Source organism: Brachionichthys hirsutus, chromosome 2 (assembly GCF_040956055.1).
Source record: "Brachionichthys hirsutus isolate HB-005 chromosome 2, CSIRO-AGI_Bhir_v1, whole genome shotgun sequence".
Lineage (NCBI taxonomy): Eukaryota > Metazoa > Chordata > Actinopteri > Lophiiformes > Brachionichthyidae > Brachionichthys > Brachionichthys hirsutus.
The window spans coordinates 14,395,264-14,406,352 of NC_090898.1; the positions used below are offsets into that span (position 1 = coordinate 14,395,264).

The following is an 11,089-nucleotide window of genomic DNA, read 5'->3' on the forward strand; positions in this document are numbered from 1 at the left end:
TACAGTTTGCGATTTAGCCTTAATGAGACAGCAGACCTTCGTCGTCCTGCAGCAAACCTCCCAGAGCTCCTGCCGCGTCGTTTAATGCCAAATCCTTGACCAGCAGATTAAATCGTGTAAATTCAGTGTTTTATAAACCCGGGGACATTTGTTCACGTGTTACACAAACACACCGCAGGGCCCATTAGAAACCAAATGAATGGCTGAAAGGTGCTTTTCCTGAGTTTCGGTTGACTGAGCTTTTTTGTCCATTGTTGCAGACTTTTCTTACTTTTCACCGGACGAGCCGATGAACAGAACAACCCCAAATGGATTTGTGTGAATATCCACTGAGGAAATATTATTCACAACAGAATTTAAATTTCAAATTTTTGGAAAAAATTGGTTTCAAATGTCTTTTGTGTCGCTACGAAAGCAGTAAATTTACCATCTAAACACATTAAAAGACCGTTACAAATGAAGGTACAGCAGAATTTGTCCCCCCCCCCCCCCCCCAAAAAAAAGGGCGAATGGTCAAAAACAGGAAACAGCAAAGCACACGTACAATTAAATGCATGCATTTTTGCACAAAAAAAGAAAAGAATTGCATCTTAATATTCAAAATAAACCAAACAAATGAATGTAAAGAGTAAAGCTCAAACAAATGCTTCTGTTCGCTGGTGAAGATGCAAGTTGAATAAAATAACATAAAAATGACGGCGGCTTCGAGAGAAAATGCTTCGGGTGTAGAATTACAGCAGAGGGAGCATTCCTCCTGTCCTCTCCTGGGTTTCTGCTTTTTCTTCTTCTCTCCTTTTCCATGATCTTTCATCCTCCCGGTGTTTGCCCTGGACCTGCCAGCGGCAACCTCGGGAACGTCACGCTCACTTCCACAGCTTTCCGTCCAGCTCTGAATGTGGAAGCAGATTGTCGATGGACGCCTGGCAGCATGTTAGACGTGTAGCTGTTCACCTTGCAGCTCTACTCACCCGTATTGCAGTCCTTGGCCGCGCCTTTCTCTTTCAGCAGGTTGTTTTTGTAGTCTGTGGAACGGAGGAAGCACAGTTGGAATATATTCTCGCTTTGGCAGCTCGTGTTTTCTACCCCGCGTGCACGTGACGCGCTCGCTACCTGAGCTCAGAGGGTCTGGGTGATAGGTCTTCAGCTCGGAACCCTCTGCTGGCATCTCAACTTCGCTGATCACATTTCCTCTGCACATAAACAAGCGTCGCTCACACGGGGGTAAACATAAAGGCAACCGAGAGCGGGGCGAAATGTCTTACCGATCAGATCTGCGCAGCTCATGCTGCAGCCCTGAAAGATGGATTCAGCACAGACCTTCAGATAAAAGGCCACAGCGAAGGCGAGAAGAAAGGATCAAAGCGACTCACGGTACCTCTGCTCTTGCGCCGCCGAGTCAGCACGACGACGGCGACGACGACGAACGCCAGCAGCAAGAACGTTGCCAGGAAGTATCCCAAATGCTGCAACAAACTGCCCCGCTGCTCCGGGAGGATGACGTTCACGACGCGGGGGCTCTCCACGCCTTCTCCTTCAGGCGGAACACAGGGGCAAACGTTCTCCAGTCAATGAGCGGCTGCGCTCTCACATCAAAGGAGCGTCGGGTGTTATTATCATGTGTTATTATTTCACTCCGGATTAGTGTTGGGGAAAAACGACCTACAGGGATTCAGCTGGAGTAGATTTATACGTAAGTGAAAGTTTCCAAATCCCCTCAACATTTCATTTATCTCTTTTTTATTTGTTTCCAAAATGCAGCAACGAGAGTGAAAGAAAGCAGAAGTGAGAAACGTCGAACCGCTGTTTGGTGGTAATCACTGCCAGACCTGACTTCATGCAGCTGTTCTCGGTCTCTCTCTCTCTCTCTCTCTCTCTCTCGCTCTCTCTCTCTCGCTCTCTCCCTCCTCAGAAAAAACACAAAAACACACTCGCCATTAAAGAGGTGGAGAGAAGTGGAGAAAAAAAGCGAAACCCTGTTCCTGTGGTCCGTCCACATGTCTGCGTTCGCTTTCCATTCGGCCCGCTTCCTGTCTTCTCACAAACACAGACATCCAGTTTCTGTACACTAACATAAATCGGCGACACCTTCAGCAGAGCTCGCCAGCCGGCCCAGTCAGCCGGGCCAGTCTGACTGGATTCTGACTGGATTCTGACTGCACTCGTCTGCTGGCAGCTCCCAGGTCTCTCAGTGACCAGACCAGTTAGTTGACACTACCTGCTACGCGTGACGAGCCCGGAAACGCCGCTCTCTGAGATTTAGGAACCCAAAAACAAACTCACGTTTCATTCTAAACGTCTCGACACTGCGCAGCGTGCTATGACAGACGGCATTAAATGTTGGGGCAGCTTCAAGACGCTCGCCATCAGACAGCGTTCTTCATCCCCCCCCCCCATGGGAATAAGTCATCATCAGATTGTGCATTCTGTATTTGTGGGGTTGGAGTCTAGGATTGTGTGTAAATTTGTGCAAGAACCAAATCTGCTTATAGAAATATGAATCTTCATTTAACGGACTGTCAGACCTTTGTTATTATTTGTCTCTTACATTCTGCTGCATCTTGATTATTACTGCAGATCAACAGGAAATGTCTTTTTAATCTCTTGAATGTTTCTATTCCATGTGGAATCACTCTGTGTTTGGAACCAGAACGTAATGAGGTCTCTTCTGAACGAGCACCTAAGTTTACTGGAATTCCTTTGAGTCGTGTTTTTTTTATATATATATAGAATCCTGCTGACTAACGAGGGAAACATGCCACGTACCATCTCCGATCACGCTTTAAAAATCAGCCAATCAGTCAAAGTCGAGAACTAACCACAAACCTCCATGGTGGGAGCTTGTTTGCCGTTGTTTGAGTAGCCTGATGTGGACGTCGCATGTCCGAGGTCATTGTCTCCAGAGCTCGAGACTCACCAACGGAGCTTCTGATGTCTCGCAGAGAAACGCATTTCCTTTTTTCCTGACAGATCTGACAAGGTGTGCGCGCGCTTGACGGCGTTTCCGCAGCGCTCGCGCTCCATTTGTGATCCGGCAGGAAGTGATTCATTTGCAAATCAATGAAGGAAAAGATAGAATCTTAATGTTTTAAAAGGTAAAGACTTTAGAGTTAAGGATCCACAAAATACCTCCTTCAGGATTATGAATAATTTTATACATAAATTATTACAGTTAAAGGGAAACGCTCTCGTGAAATGTTATTTCAAATGATTTCTGAGCACAAACTTGGTTTTGATGTCAACAGGCTCTAAAGTTCGGACGCTTGAGGATTCATGTCTGGAGCTCATAAACGTGCTGCCATTCCTTTAAAAGGGAGGAGGAGGAGGAGGATCTGCAGCCTAACCTTCATCCCCCTCCCCCTAGTGTGCACTTTCATGTCGCAGCTGGCCCACATGTCGGACAGATGCACCAGACTTCCTCGACTCTACCAGAGGCTGATTCATATCAGCGGAGAAGCAGAGCCAGCTGGGGGGAACGGCGAGTAAACACAAGCAGAGATGCAGCGAAACCCGTCTAGACACGTGGTCGGGACTTTTGGGAAATGGGGTCAAACGGAGGGGAAAAAGAAACCACGATAGGAGTCTCCACTCCCAAAATCGACTGGCTTTTTGGCGCCGACTCCGCTGCCTGGTGCAGTTAAAATGTCTCCAGCTGTAAACGTGAAAGAGAAAAAAAACACTTTGCAAGCAGAATGAGACCATTTCCGGTCCACCCAATTTAAAGCTGTTTACTGCAGACAGCTCCTCACGCCAGAGCTGAAATGCATTTTTTTTTCAACTTGCAATGTTGAATCACAGCCATCAGGATCCTTTCTTTCGTTCGTTCTCTCGCTCTGTTTTCTTTCTTACTTCTCACTCGGCTACATTCCTTCGGCCTCCTCCCGCCCTCTCTGACTCAAACACAAAAACAGAGCGGTCTCAGGAGAGAACTGGCAAGAAGAAGAACTGATTTAACTAACCAACTATGTCTAGAAATGTGACCAAAAAATAAAAAATAAAAAAGGCAGGACCCGTGTTGTCACTCGGTGTAGTCGAGAAACCAGATGGCAATAAGGTTCGCCGGCGTTTGGAAAAACAAGTGCTGTGTCTCGTGATGTTTTTACTTCTGAGAGGCTTACTTGGTTCTGACGCGTCATCCTGGAAAACTCTGGGTGCCGTGGTGGGAACGGACGGAAGCGGCGCCCCCACGGCGAGTCTGAAGATGCGTCTCTCCTGCAGGCCGCAGTAGTGGTGGTGCAGGTTGCAGGAGTACAAGCCTTTATCGATGGGCCTCAAGTCAAAAATGGACAGCGAGAAGTCCCCTAAAGTAAAAGCATCCTCCGCCACGCTCATCTCCCGATGGGAAAAGCGTGTGCCGTAATCCCGGCGCTCTCCGGAGGCGTAGAGGTCCACCAGGCGGTCGGCCCGGTCAGGACGCACGCCGGGGGCCTGGAAGTCCCAGTGAGCGACCTGCTGCTGGTCCTCTTGGAGGCCCTCTCGCCACAGGGACCGCCGGTTCACGCACGGCAACGCCACTGAGCTGCCCAGCAAGACCACGAACACCGTCTTCTCTCCGTCCCAGTAGCGGCGCTCCTTCCGGACTGGGAACAAACGGGTATAAAAAGGCTCTCTAGCTCGATTGACTCCGTTTCCTGGGACTAACGTCTGGCTGCTTGATCAGGACGCCTCACCTGACTTGGTGACGTTGAGCTGGATTTGGATGGACTGGTGTAGCTGGCAGTAGTGATGGTGAAGATTACAGGTATAGACTCCTCTGTCAGTTGAAACCACGTCTGGAAAGAAGATCCAAACGACCGTGAGAGACAGACCAACGAGACGGCGCCGACACTCCCCACGCCGCCGCCGGGAGAGACGGGAAAGGCTCACTGTGGATGATGAGGGAGAAGTTTCCGTCGTTGAAAGCGCCGTCTGGGATGAAAACGCGGCCCTTGTTGAAGCCGTTGTAGACCCTTTGGCGGCCGCCGGGAGACTTGTCCAGGACTCGTTCCACGGAATACTCCGGGCTGCTGCGGACCAGGTCCCAGTGCACCACCCTCTGACGGTCTTTCAGTCTGTCCTGAGTCCACACCATGCGGGGGCTGTGGCAGGGAAGAACGGCCTTAGACCCCTCCGGCAGGGTGATGTTCTGGGCGTCCACCACCACGCCGCCGCCGCCGCTGCTCTGGCCCCACGCTGGCAGGAGGAAACAAACACAAACTCAGATGATGGAGCGCTGACAGAGAGAAATATCAGGCAGCAGCGATCACAGATGAAAAATGATTCAGGAAATATGATGGAGAGAATTACCTAGTGGCAGGAAGAGCACGGCAAGAACTGAAACAGATAGGAGTATAATTAGAGCCGGGTTCTGGTGCACAACAGTGGAACGTTTCAGCTCTAGACCAGGGAGATTTAAAATGGAGGAAGATCAAAGAATACAAAAACAGAATAAAATATATTCAGAGGTTAAAGATCCATGACCGTTAATGTTTCCTCTATTCAGAGACGGGAGAGAGAAAATGTTCCTGCAGCACATGTGCCATTTCTTACGGACTTTTCCCACAGTGCTATTTCATCGTCTGTTTACTGGAAGGCCAGCGGAGATGCAGGCGGCCAAAGCATACAGAGCCTCTATTCATCCTGGCTGCTGCCGCCGCCGGCCCGCTGCAAGGGCACGATCCCGAGAGCAGGAAAAATCAGGCTGCGTTCGGCTCGCTTTGGTGACAAAATCAGACGCCTGTGGATTTCTGCTGCACCGGTAACGGTCTCCGTGAACCACCGAGTGCAGCGTCGTCAGCGTGACGTTCATTCAGTGGAGGAGGAATGAAAGAAGTGCAACGCACAAAAAGGACAGGGCTACAGTTTATGTCAAACCTAAATAAAAACATGTAAAAGCCAGATCAATTCTTTTTGTCTTTTTTTTTATAAGAAAAGATTTAAAGGATGTTACGACTCAGCCGACCTGATTCCTTCAGCGTCTCGCAGCGTTGCACAGGTTCCTATGGATCCAATCAGTGGATCTCGGGAAATCGATCGATACCTTTTTATGTTTTAAATCTGCAAAACGAAGTGTATAGCGAGCCAGATTGGTGGTTAATCAATGGAAACCGCTTCATTATGCTGGAGGCTACATTCTAAAAGCAATGATGGACAGTATAAAACATCATCACTCAAAGAAAGCACTTCAGTACAAATTGGAGGTGATTTTTGTCCCCACTTCTAATCCAATAAAATAAATATTGGAATTAATTCATGAGTATTCAGTCAGTAATTAATATTGGGAGTTTCATCGTCTATAAATTCGTTTGACAGCAACAATATTTGACATGATTTTCATGCATCGTTCCTCACCAGTAACTCATTTAGTTAAATTGGCTCCACCTCTTTTTGCACAGGGATGACATAACAACCTAATGAAGCTTCGTAACGCTGCAGAGGTGGAGAACCTTCATATATATGATTGCAGATCCGGTAAATTAAGATTAAGGTTATCTTTTATTGTCATTATGTTTTTACACAACGGAATTCCATTTTCATCCTAGTACAAGAGCCCCGTGAAACAGCCACACGCATCATGCATAGGGGCCCCAGAGCATGCGGAGAGGGCACAGGGCGAAGGCTCAAGGGCACCTCGGCAGTGCTCTGGGTGTAAAACCGGCCCCTCTCCAGCCACCAGCTCACATTCCTCATTTTGTCTGGGCTGGGACTTGAACCCAATGCCCAACCCCTGAATGCTTCACCAGAGGATTGCTAGAGCCTTGATGTATAACAATACTCCAAAAAGCCAGTGTGTACTCAGAGAGGGAACGTCCTGCTGGTGGGTTTTTAATTGAAGGGTGTAAACTTTCATGCAGAGGGTAAAACAAAGCGCCCCAGCCTCTAACTTGCTGTCATCTCTCCTCCAGACTCACACAGACTGATGACTCAGGGGGCGGTTTAACACTAAAGGCTTAACAATGTGCCATTTAGATTCTGGCTATAACAACATGTGATCACTAAATGACCTGAGGAATGGCTGATGTGACTTATAACCCCCCCAGTGAGTCACTCAGCAGAACATCCTCATGGAGTTGAAACAGATTTTATTTTATTTCATATGCTCCCCTCAAACAAAAAGCAAGCGTTTACTCAGCATCCTCTCTTTGACTCATGGACGTTGGACGCGTGTGAAGTTTACTCACAGCCGCGTCACAGGATGAGAGTAAATGGAACCAAAGTGTCCGGATGCAGACTCAGCTAAACATGCAGAGTAGCAACCAGAGGCTCATGCTAAACGTGCCCCTGGTATTTTTTTTTAGTCATATTGGTTTTTCTATTAGATGCAAATGATCATTATTTAATGTCCTTTCCACAGCGCCGGCCATCAAACCCTCCTCCGGCAGGTTGGGGACGCTTTAGCCGGCGTTGGTTTGTTTTTCTTTTAGTCTGTCTGTTAGATGGATCACACAAAAAAAAAAACGCTTTGACAGACTTTCATGAAACTCGTATCTCAGGATGAAAGGGCGTGTCTCAGAATGTTTTCAATTCCTTTAACTTTACCAGATTGATTTTTTTTCTTCTTTTTTTTCAAACATTATGTTTGAGATGGATTTTTTATTAAACCGGGTGGAACTGTTTTTCAGGTAGCAAAGAAGAGCCCATTAAGTTTGGGGCTGAATACATATAAAGGGGCGGAGCTGGGTGGGTTTTTAGCATCAGCTTATAAACATCTTGACTGATTACCGTGAAACGACGTGGAAGGGTGAGGGCAGTGGAAGAAATCCTCAAATCTTGGAGAAGATCCGATCAACCGGTCAAAATTCTGACTGGTTGTTATGGTAACAGGATCATTTTATGACTCAAACCATTGCATTCATTTTGCTCTTAGGTGCAATGACACAATGGGTAAAGGGAGCTGCCTTGGTGGGGCTTTGGCTTCCTGAGTAGTCTGGTTGTACTTCCACTATTTAAACCATCATATTTGTGCATCGTCTTATCGACGCTGCCTCTCGCCCGTAGCCTGCTGGGATCGGCTCCAGCAACACCCGGATTTCGGATAAAATGGTCAGGAAAATGAATGAATGAATGAATGTCTTATAGAAGCATTAGGTTTTTTTTATAATGTATAATCCTTCCAAATGAATGCGTCGCACAATGTAGCTATAAAATACAGCTGTAATTGTTCAGGATTTGACGATAAGTATAGGATGTAAATACTTTAATTATTATATGCAGCTGATAATCAAGTGTTATTGGTGTAAATGCAGTTTAGGAATAGGCCTATGATCTCGGTGGGGGCATCTTGCCTGTGGAGACAGTTCAGAAACACGTTGCCTAATTGGGATCTCATTTTCTGCCTTGAATGAGTAGTTACTTGTTTATAAGACTGCTGTGGGTTAATTCTAAGGTTTTACGCGCCGCACTGTGGCCCTTAATCAGCAGGGCCAATCACACACACACACACACACACACACTCGTGGTGAAACACTCATTACTGACACACGTAATGACTGCTTGCTGGATTGTGCTGACTCCTCCACTCAGACCGCAGTTAAGCAGAAACACATTGGGCCGGAGCCATAAACAATCCCCCCCCCCCCCCCCCCACGCACACACATGCTGGACAGGGAAAGAAAAATTAATCCTGTGATCTCAAATTACGCAGAAACCCTCATTTAGAATGAGATAAACAACAGATGATGCAAACCAATACAAACAGTAAATAAAGAATTCGCTGAGCGAGCTCAGGTTTAAACAGCCCGTATTATAATAAGTATTAGTTTGAACCGTTTCAGGTTCGTTTTGAACCTACATGAAGCTTCCAGAGGAGCGGAGCTGAGAACTGAGCAGAATCCGGCTATTCTAACATTGATCCGATTCTTCCTGCAGGAAAGTTTCCTCCAGTTATTTTTCCACCCTGAAACACTCAGAAACAGAAAACGGGCAGGACTTACTCTGAAGAAGAGCCATGTCGAGGCGCATCTCCGTCACGGCGCTGTCAGCAGAGTTGAAAGCGCGTCGGAGGCGGCGTGCGCGTCAGTCGGGAGAACAAAAGAACGTGAAGTTCACCGAGCAGACGCCGCACAGCTGTGTTTTGTTGCGTCCCTGCAGGATGGAGCCTCCACTCGCTCCGCCTCCGCCTCCGCCTGTGAATGAAATCCAACACTCCTCTTGCTTTGGCGCTGCAGCCTGCGTGAAAGCGCAAAGGCTTCAAAAACTGCGCCAGTATTTTCTTTATGACATTTAATGTCTAACTTCCGTTTCATTTGTCACACAAATACTAAAAAATGCAAGCGCCATAAAGGTGCGTGAAAAAATGTAACGCACTTAAAGCAGTAATCCTCTTCCTGACGGTCCCCCACAGCCTCTAGGGGGGGGGTAGTCCTGATGGCACCCACTCCTCTGAGCCCGGGGGGGGGGGGGGGGGGGGGGGGTTTAGTTCGGTGCTCAATCCAGACTCCAGAACCGCCGGTGACATAATCCAGCCATGTCGTTCCAGCTACGGAGCTGCTCCAGTCATCATTTTCTCCCCCCGGCCTTCGTCCCTTTTGGGGGGGGGGGGGTTAAAATAACCAAGGAGCCGTCATTTGGGATCCGTGGATAAAGGAGTTATTATGAAACACTGGTTTCAGACCCAAGAGTACCCACAATCATAAGATATATAAATAAGGCGTATCTATCCTGCAACAGTGTTCAGGAAGTTTTGAAGAAAAACGGAGAAAATGTACATTTTGAAGTTGGATAATGTAATAAAAACAGTTTTTAATTTAAGAAGTCCTTCTATTCTACTTTCTGCCAAAAAGCAGCTCAACAAAATATTGCACCAACACATTTGGCTTTGAATGAGCGATATTTATTAGACGCACATTTTTAAAAGAGATCCTCCAAAGTGAAGGAGGCGACACAGAACTGAAATGCCCGTCAGTGTTTTTCAGCCCGTGTCTCCGTGATGTTTGACGAAGACCTTCGGTGCAGTCCATCCCTCCGGAGGACTCTTCAGCCCGGCTTGTTTCCACAACCGCTTCAGATCTCTCTCAAATCGTTTCTGCGCAGAACAGAACAGAACAGACACGGTTCAAAGCGCCAACGCGTAAAGATTGAGCAAAACTGCTTCGTTTGTAGGACAGAAACTCACCTGCTTCCTTTTTTTCCTGCCGTCCAAAACTCTCTTCCTCAAGAATTTAGTCCGTTTGTGCAGCTTCTTGTATTTATGCCGGTTCATCTTCCGTCGCCGGATCTCCAACACATTCTTGCATCCGAGGGGTGTCGCCGCACCGTCCCCGTCCCCCACAGCAGGGACAGACATCGGTGGAAGGACTCTCTCTTCCAGCAGCTCCGTGTCCCCCTGTGGCTGAACGGTCTCCAGCAGGGGGGGGAGGGCGTAGCGCAGGCAGAGCCAGCTCTCCAGCGGACTCACTGACAGTTTTCTTGGTACAAGCGCTTCGTCCAGTTCTGGCTCCAGCTGGACCCATTGAGGGGGAGAAGTGTTGTCTGCTGTGGTTGAATAGTTTCTCAGTCTCTGTTTCAGTAAAGAGGAGTGAGCAGGAAGAAGTGGCTGCACGCATCCATTGAAAGTCTTTCCATGGGCTTGAAGTGCACCTTGCAATTAAGGGTGAAATACACAACAGCAGGGAAATACATAAATATTTAAAGGAACTGCAGTTTAGGAAGAGATTGCACAGCTAGATGAGCAAAAGGACCATTTTGTTAATACTTACAAGATGTTCTGCTTAATAACTTAAGACGGGGAACAAGCTTTGAAGTGAACATTGTTACCGATCATCAAAGAAATGTCATCTGGAATGAGTCCGATGTTTGCCCTGTGAGCATAAGCAAGAGCGTGCGCGTTAGAGCTCGTCATGGAGCTTTCAAAAGTTCAAACTTAATCAACCAAACCAGGCCGGAGTCACATCAAGCGAATCTGAAGCTACCAGTGCATTAGTTTGATGCTAACGCTAGCTTGTAAATGTAGCGCCACATTAACATTATTAACATTTGTTTAATAATGTTTCCACCAGTCGCTATAACACACCATTTCAACAATTACAATTTTAACACCATATTTAACCTACCTAATATGCTGCTGACCGGGATGCTGGTCTTCAATGTGACTCCACAACGCTACTTCCGGTTT

The 11,089-nt window shown here is 47.3% G+C and overlaps 2 protein-coding genes across 2 annotated transcripts; both read right to left on the bottom strand.

The window, feature by feature from the left end:
* Positions 1-508: 508 nt before the first annotated feature.
* On the bottom strand, positions 509-8,937 carry LOC137905538 (matrix remodeling-associated protein 8-like). Its single transcript, XM_068749786.1, has 10 exons — positions 8,910-8,937; positions 5,284-5,310; positions 4,864-5,169; positions 4,668-4,769; positions 4,116-4,577; positions 1,376-1,531; positions 1,263-1,293; positions 1,111-1,190; positions 969-1,022; positions 509-889 (listed from the first exon to the last, which is right to left on the bottom strand). Exons 1-10 carry the CDS (start codon positions 8,935-8,937, stop codon positions 864-866), a joined length of 1,272 nt encoding a protein of 423 aa, XP_068605887.1. The 3' UTR covers positions 509-863.
* Positions 8,938-9,792: 855 nt separating this feature from the next.
* On the bottom strand, positions 9,793-11,089 carry aurkaip1 (aurora kinase A interacting protein 1). The gene is made up of 4 exons (XM_068748197.1): positions 11,028-11,089; positions 10,674-10,775; positions 10,091-10,554; positions 9,793-10,000 (listed from the first exon to the last, which is right to left on the bottom strand). Exons 2-4 carry the CDS (start codon positions 10,723-10,725, stop codon positions 9,887-9,889), a joined length of 630 nt encoding a protein of 209 aa, XP_068604298.1. The 5' UTR covers positions 10,726-10,775; positions 11,028-11,089; the 3' UTR covers positions 9,793-9,886.

Bases quoted from the DNA above. Each gene is read 5' to 3' on its own strand.
- LOC137905538 (XM_068749786.1), bottom strand. From the start codon at position 8,937: ATGCGCCTCGACATGGCTCTTCTTCAGA. The intron at 4,770-4,863 runs GTGAGCCTTTCC...TCTTCTTTCCAG, and splicing joins CTTCTCCCTCATCATCCACA to ACGTGGTTTCAACTGACAGA. The intron at 1,191-1,262 runs GTAAGACATTTC...GTTTATGTGCAG, and splicing joins GAGCTGCGCAGATCTGATCG to AGGAAATGTGATCAGCGAAG.
- aurkaip1 (XM_068748197.1), bottom strand. From the start codon at position 10,725: ATGTTCACTTCAAAGCTTGTTCCCCGTCTTAAGTTATTAAGCAGAACA. The intron at 10,555-10,673 runs GTAAGTATTAAC...CTTAATTGCAAG, and splicing joins GTTATTAAGCAGAACATCTT to GTGCACTTCAAGCCCATGGA. The intron at 10,001-10,090 runs GTGAGTTTCTGT...TGTTCTGCGCAG, and splicing joins GCAGGAAAAAAAGGAAGCAG to AAACGATTTGAGAGAGATCT.